The sequence below is a fragment of the Cyprinus carpio genome, chromosome B11, assembly GCF_018340385.1.
Source record: "Cyprinus carpio isolate SPL01 chromosome B11, ASM1834038v1, whole genome shotgun sequence".
Lineage (NCBI taxonomy): Eukaryota > Metazoa > Chordata > Actinopteri > Cypriniformes > Cyprinidae > Cyprinus > Cyprinus carpio.
This window is the reverse complement of record NC_056607.1, coordinates 9,158,018-9,179,287: the sequence shown is the minus strand read 5'-3', so window position 1 is coordinate 9,179,287 and position 21,270 is coordinate 9,158,018. Positions and strand designations below refer to the sequence as shown.

At 39.0% G+C, this 21,270-nt stretch overlaps 2 protein-coding genes across 5 annotated transcripts in view; one reads left to right on the top strand and one right to left on the bottom strand.

Annotated features, from left to right (window-relative positions):
- LOC109098818 (transcription factor SOX-13-like) overlaps positions 1–11,679 on the top strand; it is a 28,040-nt gene extending 16,361 nt beyond the window's left edge. For 3 of the 4 annotated variants that reach the window (XM_042733775.1, XM_042733776.1, XM_042733773.1), the window contains exons 6-14: positions 7–75; positions 283–397; positions 1,450–1,526; positions 1,608–1,743; positions 2,390–2,511; positions 3,334–3,409; positions 3,756–3,923; positions 8,030–8,246; positions 9,654–11,679. In XM_042733775.1, coding sequence (XP_042589709.1) covers positions 7–75; positions 283–397; positions 1,450–1,526; positions 1,608–1,743; positions 2,390–2,511; positions 3,334–3,409; positions 3,756–3,923; positions 8,030–8,246; positions 9,654–9,900 — 1,227 coding nt within the window. In that variant the 3' untranslated portion in view covers positions 9,901–11,679. The remainder of the gene's footprint in view (positions 1–6; positions 76–282; positions 398–1,449; positions 1,527–1,607; positions 1,744–2,389; positions 2,512–3,333; positions 3,410–3,755; positions 3,924–8,029; positions 8,247–9,653) is intronic. The other variant, XM_042733774.1, reaches the window with a different exon arrangement.
- A 2,250-nt stretch (positions 11,680–13,929) lies between these two features.
- LOC109068416 (ethanolamine kinase 1-like) overlaps positions 13,930–21,270 on the bottom strand; it is a 20,887-nt gene continuing 13,546 nt past the window's right edge. The window contains exon 8 of the mRNA XM_042733777.1: positions 13,930–15,976. Within this exon, the coding sequence (XP_042589711.1) occupies positions 15,904–15,976 (73 nt within the window). The 3' untranslated portion in view covers positions 13,930–15,903. The remainder of the gene's footprint in view (positions 15,977–21,270) is intronic.

Below are 21,270 nucleotides of genomic sequence, written 5' to 3'. Positions count from 1 at the left end.
GTTTAGATTGCCAAACAGCAGCAGCAGTTGATACAGCAGCAACATAAAATCAACTTACTGCAGCAGCAAATTCAGGTGAGGTTGAATGTCATGATTTAAAATCTTGCAGTTTATTTCAATGTATGAACTGGGGACCATCTGAAGATCATAAAGGAATAGTTCACCTAAAAGGATTAAATCAGCTTTTCTTTGGGTGAACTGTTCCTTTAAGACTATTTGGACAGTGTGGAAATACAATATAAATAAGGTGACTTAAGGTGTTCTCTGTGACCTTTGACCCAGCAGGTAAACATGCCGTATGTTATGATCCCTGCCTTTCATCCCAATGCCCAACCGATGCCAGTCACCTCTGAAGCCCAGATGGGTTTGCCTCTGCAGCCCATTCCCTGCAAACCAGGTGAGCTTCACCAAACCCTGGGTAATGTCCTCAACTCCCCTGCCTTCGCCCGATGGAGTGAATTGTTCACACACCCTGATATAGGCATGAAAGACTATTGGCATATTGAGCAACAGTTAGCTTTTACAAAATTCAGATGGATCATACAGCATCTGTCAAAAATCTCTGAATAATTTACTTCAAATATTGTCCTTTGTCGGTTATTTGAAAAACCTGTTTGCTCTTGCGCTTTTCAGCATACGCTTATCAGCAGTTGTTTGTATTTTTAGGTAAAAAGTAGACTGGGGCAAAGCTGAACTGAAAGAGTTAAAACATGCTATTTTAGAAATGTATTAACTGCTAAAGAAATTTTTCCTTCTCTTAATGCATGTTCGTCTGAAGGTCTGTTCTATAATGTAAGTGGTTATTGCATGAATTGATGGATTTGCTCATGTCTTTGGTCCACTTAGAAAGAGCTTCAGAAAGAAAGACTAATTGAAAGGACTGCCTGAGTGAATTTCTTGCACATGCACTGAAGAACAGCTCAGGGTTGGCAATTGATTTAGAGTTTATATTGATCTGGTAAAATACAGAGCGGGTTATTTGCATTGACGTCTGTAATGTATGGCACTGTGTCCTCGCTTGGTTAAAAGACTCTTGTGAACGCACAACTTTGATGCCTATATGCATGTACTCTATTCCCTTAGAAGATGAAGGGTAGAAGGAAAGAACAGGGAACAATAGAACGAGTGTATGAGCTAGTCAGCTAACAACGTGCTTGACACAGTTGAGCCGCCTTTGTAATGAAACCTGGAGTAGAGAACCAAGGACGCAAATGAATCTGAGGTTTATTCAGCTATATTAGAGATGTTCTCAGGTGATAAACACTTTGAGAAGTTTTTACCTTGAAGTTAGACATAGAAATATTTACCTGAACGTAGCCTAAAACCTGATAGTTGGCCAAGTCCCATTAGGCTTTGGTTGGGTAGAAGATCTCTAGCATGTTCATTGACCATTTATGTTTGTAAATTCTTCAAGTTTCAGTCTTCTGAATTAACTTTCTTTGTTTTTAGTGGAGTATCCCATGCCATTGCTGCCTAATCCACACTCCGCCCCAGTCAAAAGGTCCAGTGGTGCAGTCTTTCGCCAGGTACCCTTCCTTACATTGTTCTGCAGGTCATCTCACTTTGTTGTATCCATTAGCGAATCTCACAGTGACCTTGTCCTCTAGGATACCTGTCAACCTCTCAACCTCACGGCTAAACCCAAGACCCCAAGTCCACAGGCACTGGAAATGGCCCACTTGCAGACAGGGTACCGACCCAGAGATCTGTCGCATAGCCCTCCTCGATCTGCCCTCAGCCTGAGTATGTGATACTACACCTCACTGACACATCCAGTCTTTAATATATTTTTCTTGGAAGTTTGAAGCCATGCTTTGTGTTTTGAGCTAATTGGACAAGTCAAAAGATTGTTTTGTTACAACTGATCTTGCAACAACCGCAGAACTGTTTAGTAGATTTAGACCGTGACCGTAAATTTCTTTATTACAGTTCCATAACAAGTTCCACAACTTTGTTGTGCTGTCAGGTGTGTCGAAAAATATCTCTACCTCTTTATGAGTCAGACACATCCACTGTGGTTTTCCTGCCATGGCATTGTTTGAGAAAGAAGTATTTGAGGTTCACATTCAGAAAAAATGACCCTGTTAGAAAGGACCCTTCTTGGGGTTCCCACTGCCGATACACTTCTATCCCAAGAATTAACGGCAGTTGTCGGCAGTTCAGAAAACCTGTTCCCCCTTCGAACCAGCCCCTGAGAATGTGTCAGCACCAGACGTGACTGTTTGTCTTAAGCCTTTGGACTCAAGACTAGGGGCTCATCCGGGACGGGATCATATACTTGAGATCGAGCCAAGTGCTTTATTTGTGCATCACAAGACGGAGAGGGATAAATGTATCTCTCTTGACCTTGTCTAAAGTTTCCTTTCTCTCTCGCCCTTTCACTCTTCAGGCTTCTTGGGAGAGGGTGATGTTGTGACACAAGCCATTCATGATGCCCAGCAGCTGTTGCGTGGAGGACAAGGCCCGACAGGCCGAGAGAGGGACCGTGAGAGGGACAACAACACAAGGCTGGTGAGTCGACGTCTTAGTGCACACACAAACACGCTTTCAAGATACTCCACACCCCAGTTCTCCAAGGTTCCTCACAGCACCTGGGACCCGCTGTTTGTCACCATTGCTCATGCTTCAAGGCCGAAGCACTGGGGCAAGTGTCCATTAATGGTCCACACTTGAAATGCCTCTTTTTCAGAACACCCACTGTGTTACAAGAGAAGAGGGGCGGTCAGGGTTAGCGATGGATATTGGTTTACAGAGGTTCATGATATCAGTTAAACAAGGGGTACATTCCCCTTACAGCCAAGAACAGCTGTTATTAGAGTCCCACTGCAACTTGTGTGTTCACTTGTTTGTATACGTGGCAATTGCGGAACAGCCTCGAGTCTTCGTAGACACCTGTTTCGACAACCACTTTGTTGCTCCTTTTGAGTTCAGTTTAACCGCAGGGAGATATGACAGTGATTTCGCCTTTGTTGTCAACAGGGTTTTGAAGCATTCCACTTAAACCTGTTTTTACAGCTTGGCACTTATAGAACTGTTTTACGCGCTCTTGAAAATGCAGGTAGATGTAGAAAACAATTCCGAGCCATTTGAAAGTGAGATGAATATAGCTCATTAATGTTTGAATTTCAGAATTATATTTGACAAACACAAATGTCCCTGGAGCTCTTTGTGTTGTTGCTTTTGTAATGTTATCCAGCTTCTGTAGCAACGGCGCTAACTTAAAAGCAATTCCTGTTCCAGCTGGATATAATGATCACTGATAATTGTTTTTTTTATATATATGTTTTAACATAAGTTGTCTTTCCATCTGTCTGCCTGTTGATTTATTATAAGGAGGCGTCTCGAGACCGGATGGATGATGGACAGTCCATGCGGACGAATGAGGACCACCTCAGCAGTGACTCTGAGGGTATGTATGGGTCAACTAAAATGTTTTCACTTTTTCAGTTTTATTTTGGCATTACATTAATAAGCATACTCCCAGGATGTTAGTTGTTCACACGGGAAAGTCTTTAAATTATTTTAATTAGTTTAATTAGTTGTGTGCTTTTCTGAACAAATAAACAATTGCCTTATGAATGCATATGAATTTATGACTGTTTCTAATACAATAAAAAACCCTCTTTGGCATGCAGCAAACACAGATGCCACCTGCCTATGTAATTGCATTTCGCTGCAGGGCGTGTAGTCAAACAAAAGGAAGTTGTGTGTGTCTAGACTGATTGTTTTGTTTTTAATCTTGTTGTTCCCAACAGGGCAGATGGCAATCTCTAGTGTGGGTAACTTTGGTGAATCCCGGACTCCCTCCTCTGGCCACATCAAACGTCCCATGAACGCCTTCATGGTGTGGGCCAAAGACGAAAGACGACGTATCCTACAGGCGTTCCCTGACATGCACAACTCCAGTATCAGCAAGATCCTCGGTAAGAGAGAATAGAGCCGCTGCTTTAAAAAACATTTGATTTTAGCGATAGATATTGATAGTTAAGATAGTTGGTAACACTTTTGATGAGGGAACACTATTCACTATCAACTAGTTGAATGCATATTACAAGCATATTGGCTGTTTATTAACACATATTAATTCATGACCATATTCTACATTCCTTAACCCTAAACATAACTACTGCAACAACTACCTTACTTACTATCAATAAGCAGCAAATTATGAGTTTATTGAGGGAAAACCCTTATAGTTAATAGTGAATGTGTATTCCTTAATTTAAAGTGTTAACAGTTTAGGGGTAGCAATATTAAAGGAGACATATTATGGCCCTTTTTACAATATCTAATATAAGTCTCTGGTGTCCCCAGAATGTGTCTGTGAAGTTTCCGCTCAAAATACCCCACAGATCATTTATTATATCATTTTGAAAATAAATATTTTGAGTGGAAACAGAAACACACTGTTTTTCGTACCTGTCTCTTTAAATGCAAAACAGAAAATAAATGAATAAATCCATTGCTTGTCTCCTCTGAGGCTGGGACTCTTAACAGTGTTCTGTGCTCCTCTGTGCAGCCAAAGACAGAACAGTTAGCATGTTTTGCTCAAACTTTCGGCATGGCATTAGAACTGGTACACCGTTGTCGCTTGCGAAAACACAATGACCGCGCCGTGGGTGTAAATTTACAGATTAAGGGACAGGAATATTATAATGAGATCCTTTTGCAACATCACTTGGGGAGCTAAATCAGACACGCTCAGAGTTACTGGGTTAATCTTTTTCATGTTTCTTTGGTTGGTAGATGCACCAAGGACCTGATAATAGCCTGGAAAAGTCAGATTTTCATGATATGTCACCTTTGCGGAAGAGTAGGGACTAGCAATAATTAAAAAATAAAACCATCTCGAGATTAAAGTCATTCAATTTCAAGAAAAATGTCAAAATAAAATGTTGAGATTTAACTCATAAAATTTCAATAAAGTTGTTTCGAGAAAAAACTCGTTAAAGTCTGAGAAAAAAAGTTGAAATAAAATGGTGAGAATTAACTCAAAGTACGAGAAAAAAAGTCATCTAATTTAGAGAAAAAACTCATCAAAATAAAATGTTGAGAATAAATCATTAAATTACGAGAAAAAAGATGTTAAATTTCAAGAAAAAAGTTGAGAATAAACACACTCGTGTCAAGTTCATTTCATCTCGATGGACAGAGTCAAACAGGATAAAGCATATGATGCGACTGACTAGGGTTCGAATCTGTCTTTAGGCAAACTTGCTCGACAATACTGAGGTGCAAATAGTATCTGTCACTTTTTTTTAAGTATAAAACAGAATCATATTAGCTACTATTTACATTTATTGCAAAGATCTGCTACTTTAACATAATGTAAATACAACTTGGTGTAAATAGCACATCGCTAAAATGTTGGTGTTTTCACTTTGTGTAAATAATACACATCACTATTTTCACTGTAAATAGCATCTATGGCAGGGGTGTCCAAAGTCCGGCCCATGGATGAATTTCAAACGCCTGCAGCTTGTCTATTGAAATGTAGCCTATTATATGTGACCCGCCAATTATTTACAATTATTTAATTTGCAAATCATGCAGTTTCACAATGTCAACACAAGGTGACAGCACTAAATTTAAGGCCAGATGTATCAGTAAAACGTGAGTGACAACGATTTTTTATAACTCATATGCGTCATTTCTTTAGTGCACCAAAAGTGGAACAGTGCTTGTGTGAAGTGTGCTGCATGGATCATTATTACCTCTGCCTAAAGACAGCGCAGCACAAACTCAGAACAAATGCGTTTATTCGCTGACAGGTCTCATTCAAGCAACCACTAAACATCGCTGTGAGAAGCGTTCGAGTTTGGAGCAGAGAAAACAGGAGAAACACTGCAACAACAATCCAATTAAAATACCTTTCAATCAACAAATCAATATTTACAATGGATTTACTGTAGTAACACTAAGCCTACCTACCTAATTAATTATTATTAAAATTTAACAAGTTTATTCTCGAAATATAACTATTTTAATCTCGAGATGGTTTTACTTTTTATTATTGCTTGGCCCTAATCCTCTTCCATACACCTTTTAATAGATTGTTGTATTTTAAAATTATTAACATTGCATGTACATAAACAGAGTTGGGTATAACGCGTTACACACAAACTTTAGATACAGACACAGATACTTTTCCTGGTAATGCAGTAAAGTAATGCGTTACATTATAAATTTTTGTAATTTGATTACAGTTACTTATGTCAATAAAATTACGTTACTTTTAAGTTAATGAAGAGACTGTACCTCACGTTGGTTTCATACGGATTATTTTATCAGAGAATATTTGTTTTCGACATGACTGACTTCATTTAATAATAGACGCTTTCTTTAGATATAGCCTACTGAATTTTCGTTCATTTTAGTGACTGGTATCAGAAGATATTCGCAGAGACTGAGAATGCAGAAAGCGCACTCAATTTGTTTTCTTTTTACAAAAAAATAAAATAAAAATTGTTGATATTGGGAGTGTAGGCTATAAAAATACTACTTATGTATTTTTTTTCTGTCAATATTAAATTAATGAAATATCTATGAGTTTCTCTTTGTAGTGCACTTTTTAGGTTTGATAAAGTAAACTTGAAAGTAACTTGAAAGTAAAGTAATTAGTAATCCGATTACTTTTTAAATGCAGTAATCAGTAACGTAATCAAATTACAATTTTAAAGAAGTAATTAGTAATTTGTAGTGGATTACTTTTTTTAAGTAACTTACCCAACACTGCACATAAATGATTGATACAAGTCTGACACGTACAGTAACTCTAATTTGCAAATATTAATTGTTGTACTTAGTCATTCACTCTGCCCATAGATTTTTAAGATAAGCACATTGTTAGCTTTGTCTATCAAAGTGTTTTTATAATTGTCTTGTTGTCAAAGAAAAATGTTGCTGTCAAATATTTTTCACCATACTTTTCATCAATGAATGCTCTACTGACTCTAATCCTTCCTCTTTGTGGATTCTGAAGCACCTGTTCTGACAACATTGTTCTCATTGTTGTATTATTATTTCACCTCCTCTACCCCTTTATCTTTCTCTTGAGATCAGTTGTTTATTGTTGGGATGGGCTGAGGGGTTATGGGAACGTTTAGTTTGTTATGCTCACAGCTAATCCTACAGTCACAAGTCACTCTGTTAAACGCGTCTATATTTCCAAACATACAACTTGCTATTGCCCCCTGGAATGAAGAGGAGGACACAAGGTCTAAGGGGGTTAAAAAAGGGGTCACACTAGGGCACGAACAGCCACCTGGCTCCTGGGGTGACAGGAAAACAACACCCAAAACTTCAGCCCCCTCATCCCTTGCTGCACCTCTGCCTTCCTCAGTTCTTTCCTTTCACAAAACACTCACATTCCATTCCATTGTAGTGACACTGACACCCTCCTGATTCAGGCTTTCTTCTCCTGAACATGGCCCGCAGCTCCTTTTAGTACACACCTATGTTTCTGTCAGTTTACCTCATTTTTAGCCCAGAGCACAATTTAAGAGTACGTACGTTGCACGTATGAAGTCGTTAAATCAAATTCTTGCAATGTGAAATATTTGTAACATGTAGAGAATTAGATCAATGAATTCTTCAGGTCAGGGATTGGTTTTTTCTTCTTCTTTGCACTACTTTGTACTTTCACTCTAATTTATCTCTCACTTCCTGGTCGATGTGGAATTTCAACTCTCACCGACTAAAATAAAAAAAAAAAAAAAAAAAAAAAACTGAAAAACCTGCTCCAAACGCACTGTGGCCAAAAGTACGTGGATACTTCCTTCTAATGAATTGGTTTAGTTGCTTTAATTATTACTGACAGGTGCATATAATATACAGCTATGTAATTTAATTTTTTACTGCAGTAGCGCATAATTTTTTTTTTCAGTATCATCTAGTGAAAAACATTTCCGTGTGTGTATGAACAAGCTCCCATCAAGCACATGGGTGTTTTGTTTAGGTGCCCACATATAGTGTTCCTTTGGTTATATGATATTGTACCTTATTTATTGTAATTCTTGCCATCCCTTAGGTTCCCGGTGGAAGTCCATGTCCAATCAGGAGAAGCAGCCATACTATGAAGAGCAGGCCAGACTGAGTCGGCAGCATCTGGAACGTTACCCAGACTACAAATACAAACCCCGGCCAAAGAGGACCTGTATCGTGGAGGGTAGACGACTGAGGGTCGGAGAGTACAAGGCCATGATGAAGAGTCGACGACAGGACCAACGAGTTACTTACCCTCCAAGGTGATGCCTGCTGACACACTCAACAGATCTTAATTTTTCAGAGGTGCCTTTTGTTGGAGAATGCAGTGGGGATGTTCATCTCCATAACTAAAGTTCGATGCGATGCGCATCTCGATGCATAGCCAATGATACGATACATTTAAAATACATTTGAAGCAGCTACTGATGCGATGCGATTCACCCCATAACAATGCAATGTGATCCGATTTAACGCAATGCGATTCAATGCAATACGATGGAAAAAATATGATGCTATGCAGACAGATATCCATGTTAATTTATATTCTATATGATTGTTGTGATATATGATATATGATATATTTATGTTGTTATATGATTATGACAAGTTGAGAGATGAGATCAATCTACATCATCCTCAGTTCGTTCACCAAAATAAAAGTCCTCTGCTGCTGTACGGGGCAGGTCCGACCGTTTTCTCATTTTTTTGCTTATTTCATTTCAAATTGAAAAACAAACTATCTAAACGTACACGGACCCTTTTACTATACCTTTAATTACGCACAGGTGAGTACCCACTAGTAAAGCGAAAGAGATGATCAGTTCACGACACATGCGCTGCCACTTCGCTTGATCTGAGGTGTCTACAGCGACCTATCACGCCACATTTAAGAGAGCCAAAATGGTATTTATTGCTTGAATTTACTAACGTTTTATATCAAAAGTAACAATGCACAAAGCTTAGCCTATTGCGATTTATTGGATGGGAGGTGCACTATATGTACGGTTCGTTCATCAACTGAAAACAGAATCGATTGGGATTTAAGAATCAATATTGGCTCATAAACATGAAAATCTATTAAAATCGAGAAATCCAATTTATTTATTTATTTTTGTTTCCCAGCCCTAGCATATTTTGTTGTTTTTAGTGCCCTCCGCTGTCAATGCGGTGTGGTGTTGAACATGAAAAGTGACACACAGTCTCTGTTCATCTGTTCTCTTCATAAATAAATAAATGCATAAGCCTATATGCAGTTAAATGTGTTATTATAATTAAAATATGCAAATGAAAGTGATGGGTAATAATAGATTATGACAGAATTTTTATGATCCTGTTTGTCAAAATAACGGACAATATTAAAGTCTAACGCTACCTCTGATCTACATATAAAATGTGGGTCACAAATTTTTGGACACTTTCTAAATAACAAAAGTATAGTGCATCTACTAATAATAATATATAAATCGGTTTTTACTGGTGCAAAAATTTTATAAATGATCCATCGCGCTACAAATGCCGACTTGTATCTGATTGCACACTTTTTAAATTGATGCATTGGCTCGTTAACTTTTATGCTAATGCACCGATGCAAATCGGTGAATCGTACAGCAATGCAGTCGTCAGTAATGTAAAATACCTGATGTTTGGTTTGACGTTTATTCCCACAGCCAATCAGAGCAGCAGCTACCGTACCCCTCCAGCGATGGACCGTACTCAACCACGCCGGTGTCAATGGCCCCACTGCCCTTGCACCCTGCCCTCCTGGAGCACTACCTTCCTCGGGGTCTGGAGCCCCCAAAAGGCCAAGGGAGCGAGATGCGGGAGGCTGTGAGGCCCAGACAGCCCTACAGCGAAGGGGAGGAGAGTGACGCGGGTGAACGCAGTGAGGGAGAGCTGGTGGTCCTCACTGACTGAGACAGAACAAGGAAACAATCAGAGGACAGAGAGGGTGGAAAATGCGATGAATGAGATGGAGAAAATATTTGGGAGTTTTTGCAATCCCTACCTACAACATGATGGTGTCCAATATATGGTATAGGTCAGTGTTTTTCTGTCCAGTTGAGAGGATGTCCTGGTTTCAAACCCGCCAGATCGGTCACATGGTTCTCTAGGGTTGGTTAGGAAGGCAGCAAACATGATAAACAAAGCTTTTCATTCATTTTTCCAGTGGTTTAGGCCAGACATCCAGGATAGGTCTTACATACTGACCACAGCTTGGAAAAAGCAAGACTTTTTCAATCTATGATATTCATCATGAGACTGCACATCTCGAGTCTTTTAAAGGCATTGTGAAACTGGTGTTCAAAAATTGTTTTACAAATCAAATGTCACTGCATTTATTATGAAGTTGTTATGAAATGTTATCTGCAAAGTTGAAAGCAATTGCACGAGAATCGGCTTCTCTATAAGGGGTACAGATAAGTGTATTCACTGTTGACTTATCTGAAAAAGTTCCACATTTGACACCATGTCAAATGATTGGCAATAATAGAATGAAACTGTTCACACAAAAATGAAAAGAAGAGATTATGGTCAGTAAACTAAAAAAAAAAAAAAAAAAAAAAAAAAAAAAAAAAAAAAATTATGGATGAACTTTTTCTTTAAATAGTCAAACCGTGAAGAGCTATCAGTCGTTTTGCCATAGGAAAAAAAAGGAAAAAAAAAGAAAAAAAAAAAACCCAAACCCTCTCTGTGTTATAATGCTTCTTGATGTCACCAGGGTTTTCCTGCAAAAGTTCCTGTTAAGACTGTGCCAAGGTACTTTCCAGAGCTCAAGGGCTTGAGCAAAAAAGAAAACAAGTGGACTTGGAAAAAGGAAGGAACATTCCTGAACTCCTTGTCCAGTTTATTATATCAGATAATGACGATTGGAGACTGTTCTGTTAGAGATTTATGCAGCCTGCCCCTTTAAGACTCGCCAAGGGCAGCGAAGGTTGGTTGCGTCCTCTGCTGTTTGAATCTGGGTACTGCACTTAAAATATTTCCCCAGGTCAAAATCATATTTTTGTTTCTTTTGATTTAGTGCAGAATAATAACTTGGAATGCACTTTCCCCATCTAATATATTTTTTTCAGACCCTCATGATTCATAACAGAGCTGTTTTTTTTTTCAGAGTAGAATTTTGCACTTGATGTACATATGCAAATAATTTCTACTATACATTTTGTGAAAGGAGATGTGAATAATGCCCTTCCCTCAGATTACTCCCATTTTTTAAATTTTGGTTTACTTTACTGTTTTTTTTGTGTGTGTGTGTGTCTGTGTATATAGAGTGATCATTCCAGCAGTTCTTAAGACCAGGTCCATATTTGTGGACTGCTAGTCAATTTACAGTTAAGCTGAAATGTAAACATTTTGTTAAAAATTCTAAGCATTTATATTTTAAAGAGGAGATATTTTAGAAGATATCTGCCATTGGACTGTTAGGATAAACCTAACCTGTTAAATGAAATGATGACGTATATAGCTGGACACATAAATACAGTTTGTATTTTATCTGTAGAATGAACCCATGGGGGGAAAAAAATTGATTCACAACTGTTGCAAAACCAGCTGTTGTAAAATATATAGACTTTATTTTGTTTATAAAAGTGTATAATTTAAAGGTGTACGTTTTTTTTTCTGTATGTTGCATTTTTTCCAAGCAAGTTTTTGTGGTTTGTTTTTGAAGCATAAATAAAAATGTTATGTTTACTTCTGTGGTTGAGATTATTTTTTATATTTTTGGAGCGAACAACTGGATTCAGATTAGTAAAGTGCTAATTATTAATCCAAGTCATAAACATAACTACATTAAGCATAACGCCCAAGTCATAATCATAACTAATAGGGTTAATACAGTCAGACGGATTACATAGCAACTTTTGAATTTAAATATTTATATACGTAGAAAGAGCTTGAGAAAATGGTAGTTTTATCTCATTCAAACAACTGAATCTCTTATGAGGAACTTGCAAAAAACTAGTTCCTGCACATTAACGCCGAGGATGTTGTCCTGCATGTGTGTAACTGCATTGTGCTTGTTTGATTCAGGGATATCCTCAATAATATTAGTCTTCCTGTGCTTACCGGGACAAAATGCAGGTCACCGTCCACAGGAGACATGACAAAAGAGCAAAAGTTCTATGGGTGTGACACTGAAGACACTTTGGGTTACCAGAGGCCATTTTGATTCACGCAGAATGTGCATTTAATGCATATTACATATTTATTATAAGGGGAAAAGGGGCATTTGCACAAAATTACATTTTAATGGAAAATTTGAATAATTATTAAATTATTCACAGTTGAATAGAAGCGAAAACATTGTACAGTATTTTTCACAATATTTCACAGTATTTACAGAATCCTTATCAGTGCCGAAAGCATCGCTGCGTTACAGTCGCGCCGCCTGCTGGTCTCCAGCAAACACACACTAGGGCCCAAGCCAACCTAACAATCCAACACACTCCCAGTTCAGTTAAATATACAAAACAAGTAGAAATACTAAAGATGAAAGTATAAATGAAACATAATCTGTACATTTCTTCAGTACATTCACAAAAGAACTGATCTCAAATAAAGCGCACACTGTGAAGCCGACTTGTTTGGTATGCTTTCAATATAGCAAACAAAACACAAATCCCAACACAGATGCTTCCTGTAAACATCCCTTTTAAGAGCAGAGGTTTAAAAATGGATATTTACAAGGTCATTTCAAATAATAGAGAAAATAACTAATATTATATACAGGGGTGGTGCTGTGATGTTGAAATCTACTTTGTTCCACGATCCCCATTCTAAAGGGAAACAGCTGTAGCTACATTAAGAAGTTAATATTAAAAGGGGTGGGGGTATAATCTCAGTTCAACAAAATAAACTTTTCAGAAATGGGAATGGTGTTTGTAAACATTTCCCCCTTCACATTAGAAATGGCCTTCATATCATTAAAGAAAACTGATATTTTGCAGAAGTAGTTTCCTTCTGGTGGACACACTCACATATGTACATCTACACACATATCTTGCAATTGCACTCCTGTTATGTGAACATACTGTTTAAATTTATAACATTCTTCATGCATGTAAGGAATATGCAACCTATATAGATATTTCTCACTATTTTGGTCATCAGTGATCATGGACCACAAAGTGACAACGATGTAGAAATGCATCATATGACCTTAAAAGTAGAATCTTGTGGAAACTGTCACGAGTATATAAAATATTACTTATGAATAAAGAAAGTGAAGCAAATTTTAGGACCTTTTTTCCTCATTATGAAAATGAATCCCAGTGGCTTACTGTAATTCTAATAAATGTTGCACTTTCATTACTATAATGCACATAAAACTAATTTTATAGCACATTTGTGTAATAGATTTACAGTATTTTTATTTTCATTTAAACTGAGTTTAATTAAAAAATAATGTTTTGGGAATGGGAACGTTGGAATGGGAATGTTTTTGCATTTTCTGTATGCAAAGTATCATTTCTTACTTTTACTTTAATTTGTATGGTGAAATTTGACCTGGAAATGTTTTCTCAAGATTCACCTTAAAACTGCAACTCAGATTTTAGACTGAAGCAGTAAAAAGTGAACACAACCAGAACACAGTATATTAGCACAGAGCTATCAGGCAGTTCCAGATCATTAGAGAATCATTGGCTACAAAATTATTCATGATTTTGTTGAAGGGCCTCTTGCTTTCAGTCGTCGCCTGCGGCTCAAAGCATTTTATTATTAACCTGCTCCTGACACAGAGCCAGAGCCATCTCAGAGATTTCACCGTGACCCCACTGCTCATATGCAACATCTAGCTTCGGTTTCAAGATGGTCTGAAAGTGACTGCTGTACTAATTGATCAGGGACTGATCTGGTCAGTCAATAAAAGGACACTTGGGTTCAACAAGCTGCCAGACAGATTCCAGTGATGCTCAAAATGAATGAACTCACAAAAACAAATTCAGGTCACATTTTATGGCAAAAGTGATGAGGAAAATTAAGAAATTACATTTTGCATTAAAAGATAATAGAATATGATTTTCTTCCAGTCTGACATTTCCGTAATTTAGCTAATTTCTCTCCCCAAGTTCTTTTAATGCCTCCACATTTTTTCTCACACTTCTTAATAATTTTCACAGCATTATCAATTATGTAATACAGTAATTAGAATTTTTCCTCAAATTGTCATGAAAATAATATTTAAATGCAATTAATAGTAACAGTTGTAAAAAAGGCTTACTTTCCTTTGGAAAAATATCTTCTTCTTTTTTTTCTTCTGAGTATATGGCCTGACATTTTCTTGACAGATTTCCACAAATATCTTTCTACTTCTAATTTACAGTACAATTTTACAGCTGGAGTGACCAAAATGGTGCAATTCTTGGCATTTTTAATATGCATGACAAAATAAACAGATGATTTTGTGCTTTGTGAGGCTTTAGCAAGTTTCTACTGAAATGTTTTACTTAGACAAAAACGGACATCATTTTATAGTGCAAGTATAATATATGCGACAAAGAAATGAAATAAAGCAAAAGACTGGGAGATGTGAAATTACGTTTTTGTAGGTGAGAGAATTTTAGATTAACAGCACTGAAACTAAATGCAATTCAAAATGGTTTGAAAAGACTTTGAAAACCACACATAACCAATCAGTCCAGGTATTTATTGACTGAAATGGCTATTACATCCCTAAATCTGCAATTAATATTCTAAACTTAAATAATCTTGTCCTTTTTGGTCCAGGACAGTGAGTCCTCACAGATGGTGACTTGAATCAAACTACAAAACACTGTTACATAAATATTGTCCCCTTTTCCAGTTTTGGAAAACCATTAGATTGACGTTTGGTGGGGTTACATTAGGAATGAGCTTAGTGATCATTGAGCAGATAATGACTTTCAAATCTCAGTTTGAGCTCTGCCAGGTGATGCAAACGCATTTAGGACAGAGAGCGAGAGAAGGAGGGGAAAGAGGGAGGCAGGTGGTAATACACCACAGCCTGTGATGAGTGGAAAATTCAACAGAACTCCTCACAACCATTAAAAGCTAAATAGGTGGAAACGTGGCTGAGACACTGAGGGGTCTCGTGGACCTGACTTCTTGGGAATGTCTGGAGTGAGGTCACATTGACTTCAGTGGTTACTTGGTTACTTGCCTTTTAGCTGACGTCATTCATCAAAGGGACTTACAGAGGACTAATTGCAGGGTTTAAGTCATTTGCTCAAGTGCGTAATAGTGCAGAACAGGGCAGGATTTTGACCTTGGTAACCATTTAGTTCCTAAGTCAACCCTTTTGGCTCTTAAACAGAAACTTTTGTATTACTTGCCCAGATTTTTACACATAACCCCATAACTGCACAGTAAGATAAAGCTGAATGTACTTTTTTGGACTTTGAGCATTTGTCATTGCAAAAGAAACAACGGTGGGCCACATCCGTTTGATAAGCATTATGCTGCCACAGGTTGAATGTTTCCTGTTAGTCAATGCCCACAATATCAACATCACAGCAGGCCTCCTTCGCAGCCAATTCTGCATAAGTTTGCTATGGCTCTCACACCGCAAAACCCATAACAAGAAGTCCCAAAGCAAAGTTGGCTCCAAGAGCACAAGGACTACTTTGGTGAAAAACAAGTGCCCAATAATAATTAATAAATAATCTCTAATTAAAACATAAATAACACACTCATTTCAAGGGAAACTAGATCAACTAAAAGTTGAGTCCCAAAGAGAAACATAGTGTTTGAAAAAGGAATCAAGAATTTGTGGAACTACGACTTGGCAGACAAGTTGTCAGCTAATCATAAGATGTCCCAGTGCTCACCCCTGCTGCACCCCATACCCTTCCCTGACTAAAAGGCCTCTGATTCCATAGTCAAACGGTCAATGATGAGGTCAACAGATACCAGCACTCTCCTCTCAATCTTGACGTCTCATTTGGGGATCTCCAGGGCCATTACAGCAGGTTTGGTCTTGAAGTACTGATTGAAACGTAGCACGGCATACCTAGGAAAAGAGTATGACAGAATCAGAGCTTTAAGTCAAAATTAGGAATAAGACACAATAAGTAATATTGTCAGAAATGAACGTTTTTAAAATCAGAAATTAATAAAGTAATATTTTATTTTATGTCATATTTACCCCCATTTATATACATGTTTTTAACCTTTATAAGGAGATAGTTTTACAAATAAAAACATTTTGTCCATTTTCGTGGTATTTTGCCTTAAGACCTGATTATTTGTTGACTTTAACCTTTTCCTACATGCAACAAGGCTGATTTTTTTTTAAACAGGCTGTAGAATCCCTCCTGATCTCATCTGTGCAGGCAGTGATTTGTTGTTAAAAGGTGCAGCCTGAGCGGAAACATGACCTGTTGCTTGGAAACTGGCGACAGAGGAAGCTTACAGAATATATTACTTGAGCCTGATTAATAAAAGTGAGCCACGATTCCTACAAAAATATCCTCAGCCTCTGGATTTCATAAAAAAAACAAAACTAGAGTAACCTGAGTAAAGTTTCAGTGTGCTACAGATACACAACACTGAAGATTACAAGTGCAGTTTAGGTCAAATGTCAAAGTCACAGAGGGCAGCAGGCTGTAACTAACTTGTTGAAAGAAAAAAGAAGAAAAATAAATAGTTTTGGGACTATTCTGTCATAAATCGCATACCATTAATTTCTAAACTTTCTACTGTCTGTTACTGGAAATGTTAATATTACTGGTTGATATGCAGTGGTGGAGCCAGAAAGTTTGGGAACCCCCTCGCAGAATCTGTGAAAACGTGAATAATTTTAACAAAATAAGAAAGATCATACAAAATGCATGTTATTTTTTATTTAGTACTGTCCTGAGTAAGATATTTTACACAGAAGATGTTTACATATAGGCCACAAGTAACAAAAATAGCTGAAATTATTAAAATGACCACAAATAAAATAACCCTTGGTTCTTTATACCAATAATTCTGTGTGTGGTTACCAGGATGATCTACGACTCTTTTGTGACGGTTGTTCACAAGTCCCTTGTTTGTTCTGAACAGTATAAACTGAGCACTGTTCTTCAGAAAAATCCTCCAGGTACTGCAGATTCTTCAGTTTTCCAGCATCTTATGCATATTGCCAGCAGTGACTATGATTTTGAGATCCAAAGCGAGGTGTGCTCTGATTGGTCAGCTATCCAGTGCATTGTGATTGTCCGAATACCTCAAGCGAGTGACGGAAATGTTACGCCCCTTGCCAGACTGTGATGCCAGGACTCACGGCGTGACAAGACAAAAACAATAAAACCCATTACAAACAAGCCATTTGTTGCATCCAAATTCAGCATCGCGTTAGTTCAGTCAGGCCACGTTAGTCACGCTTGAATCAGCCGACAGTCAGCTGTTCCTGACGTGTACCAATCCAGTCTTGACACCTATCGCATGCGGTCTATTTAAATTCCCATTCTTCAGCGTCTCTTCCGTCGCATCGCTGCTTGCAATTAACTCCCTCCTCCAACTCCACCAACTTGCATCGCACAGCGCAAACATAAAACCATGTCTGCATTTGTGATCGGAGAAATGACAAACAAGCGCTACTCTACACTGCTTAAAACTCACATTTGAATCATCAGTGGCAAACCTTTAAATATGTAAACGTACTTACTGAGACTGTGAGTCAGAAAAGCCGGCATTGTAGTCTACTCTCCCAGGATCAGGAAACAGTCCTCAATAAAATCTGCTGCACACATCTGAATATTTGGGTTGAACTGTTCTGGAACAGTGTTGTAGTGTCATGGGGGGGGGCTCGGTCAGGGAGTAATACAGTAATACCGATGCGTGGAGTAGCAGCGCATCTCCAAGCCGCGATCTCTTGGCTGCTGGTGATAAAGGGTGTCGTGGGCGAGAATGAGGAGACAGCGTGTCCTTCACTGTCAACCCACGAACCTGATAACCCAGAGGAAAAGGAAACTGCTCTTTTTTCGGGAATGTGGGTACCGCTGGCCGTTGGACCAGCAGTGGAAGAGAAACATAATGGAACAAAGGATTCTCTGCCCAGCCCTCCTTCGGGACATCTCCTTCCCACATCTCCGGGTTGCCCATGTCAGGCCCACTTTGTTGTCTTTTTAGAGGACTTAGGGGCCGGCTAGGACATGGGGGGCGCCGCAGTCCTCAGAGAGGCTCGACGCACTAGCCTCGACGGTGTCTCAGCATGGGGTGGAGGTGCACTTAACGACACGGGGGCACCCTCGTCGACGAGCAGACTTAGGTGTGGCCCGCAGTGGAGCAGTGGCAGCTGGAGGATCATGCTGGAGCCAGATGTGCTGGATGGCCTCAGTCGGTCTTTGCATTGCCGAGAACTGCTGGGCAAAATCCTCAACAGTGTCTGTCATCATCCCTGTGCCTTCTGTCATCACCCCTGTGCCTAAGAACAATAACCCCTCTTGCCTGAATGACTATCGTCCAGTTGCCCTCACATCAATAGTCATGAAGGTCTTTGAGGGACTGGTTAAAAACTTCATCTGCTCCTCCATCCCGGATACCCCAACAGATCCACTGATGATGCCATCTCTCACATCCTGCACTCTTCTCTCACACACATTGACAGCAATAACAGGAACTATGTAAGGCTGCTATTCATCGACTATAGTTCAGCTTTCAATACTATAGTCCCCATCAAGCTAGCTTCTAAACTCATAGACCTCGGTCTAAACTCTTCACTATGCAACTGGATTCTTGATTTCCTCACCGGCAGACCTCAAGTGGTGAAAGTAGGCCAGTTCGACTCTAACTCCATCACCCTGAACGTAGGAGCTCCACAGGGCTGTGTCCTGAGTCCCCTGCTCTACTCTCTCTACACACATGACTGCGTGTCTTCCCACAGCTCCACATCTATTATTAAATTTGCTGATGATACTGTGGTTCTGGGCCTCATTTCCAACAATAATGAGACCGCATACTTGGATGAGGTAGAGAAATTAACATCATGGTGCCAGGACAATTGTCTCTCTCTGAATGTGAGCAAAACCAAAGAGCTGATTGTTGACTTCAGGAAGAGACAGCAGCAGCCCTATACTCCTCTTATGATCAGCGGGACCCCTGTGGAGAGGGTGAGCAGCTTCAAGTACCTCGGTGTAAACATCTCAGAGGACCTGACTTGGACTACACACATTCAAACTCAGGTTAATAAAGCCAGGCAAAGACTGTACCATCTGAGACAGGTGAGAAAATTCAGGGTTTCACCTGCAATCCTGAAAAACTTTCTATTCAGGGGCCATAGAAAGCGTATTGACTCAGTGTATATCAGTGTGGTATGGGAACAGCTCCAGTCATGACTGCAAAGCCCTGCAGAAAGTTGTGCGCTTAGCTGAGCGCATCTCAGGGTCTGCTCTCCCCTCTCTGCAGGACATCTACCTCAAACGCTGCAAAAGCAGAGCTGTTAAAATAATCAAGGACTCCATTCACCCCAGTAACCATCTTTTCACTTTGCTGCCATCTGGTAAGCGTTTCCGTAGCCTGATGTCAAAAACTGAGAGACTTAGGAGGAGTTTCTTCCCCCAGGCCATCAGGCTCCTAAACTCAAAACCAGCCTCCTAACATCTTCATGTCTCCACTTAATATTCACTTTATCAGTAAGAAATTCATCATTCACTACCTCACATTGACATACTGAAAGTGTCAACCTGTTTGCACATTTGCCTCTTGTACATTCCCGTGTATCTTAATATTTAAGACTACAGTTTACTTTCATGCACATTATTTTCCACTATATATTTAATTCTACAGTATACATCTCTTTATATATTTTATATTTTATTCTTATATTTTTATTGTTTACTTTTATTTCATTGTTTCATAGCTATATTTATGTATATTTTCATCTGTGTTGTATTCTTTAATAATTGCACTGTCCATGGAGCGGACCTGACTCACATTTCACTGCTGGTTATATATGCTCTATATAATTGTGTATGTGACAAATAAAAAATCTTGAATCTCTCTTGAATCTTGAATCAAATAGGAAAACCTGCTAGATGGGAGCGTCAAGAAAGCGACTTTTGTCAACATCTCTCATCTCAGCGAGGTTAAGCCAAAGATGGCACTCTTTTGCCACAAGTGTGGACACCGCCTTCCCGGGTGACCGTGCCGCGACTTTGTTTGCTCGGAGGGCGAAGTCAGTCACCATGCGCAGTTCCAGCATCAACCCTGGGTCGGAACTACCCTTGTGCATTTGTTTGAGTGTCTTGGCTTGGTGGACCTGCAGGATAGCCATGGCATGCAGGGCAGAGGTGGCCTGGCCCCCAGCACTGTAAACCCCACACCAAGAAACCAATCATCCAGCCACAAGAGCTCTGGACTGGGCGGTGTGTTCACCTCCAGCCCGATACTCATGGCTGCCTAGGAAAGCATGGCCTTCAACTCTGCTGAATCTTCATCATCGGAGGACAATAGCCTATCCCCCGATGTTGCGATTGACACCAGGATCATCCAGGTAACCACACACAGTATTAAGAACCAAGGGTTCCCGAAATTTTGAATGGGGTTATTTTAATAATTTCAGATATTTTTTCTTGTGGACTAAATGTAAACATCTTTTATGTAAAATATCTTACTCAGGACAGTACTAAATAAAAATAATGCATTTTGTATAATCTCTTTTATTGTGTTAAAATTATTCAAATTTTCACAGATTCTGCAAGGGGTTCTCAAACTTTCGCATGCCACTGTACGTTCATTTTTGAGTGAAAAACATTGCAGAGCAGAGAGGACACAGCCAACAACTGACAGAAAAGACAGAGCAGGTCACTTTTGATAATAGAAAACAAAGTCTAAGCATTCAAATTCTGTTAGTTTCATTAAGAATTTAGAATGATAAATACAGTTTTGGAGCTCTTTAGTTCTGAGTTTTCTCCTATAATGCCTGACGAGTTTGGAGATCAGAGACCATTTCTTCATCCAGAATCTTTCCAGATCCTTCAGACCAGCTCCTTGTTGGTGCTCCTTTTCTTCAGTTCACCCCACTCATTTTCTACAGGGTTCAGGTCAAGGAACTGAGACAGCCATGGCATACGCTTCATTTTGTGCTCAGTGACACATTTTTGTGTTGATTTTGATGTTTGTTTTGGATCACTGTCCTGATGGAAGATCTAAACGGTCCATTATAAGATTTCTCATAGAGGCAGTCAGGTTTAGACTTTTTATTTGTTTGTATTTGATAGAATCCATGATGCCATGTATCTGAACAAGATGTCCAGGACCTCCGGCAGAAAAATAGGCCCACAACATTAAAGATCCAGCAGTATATTTAACCATGGGTAT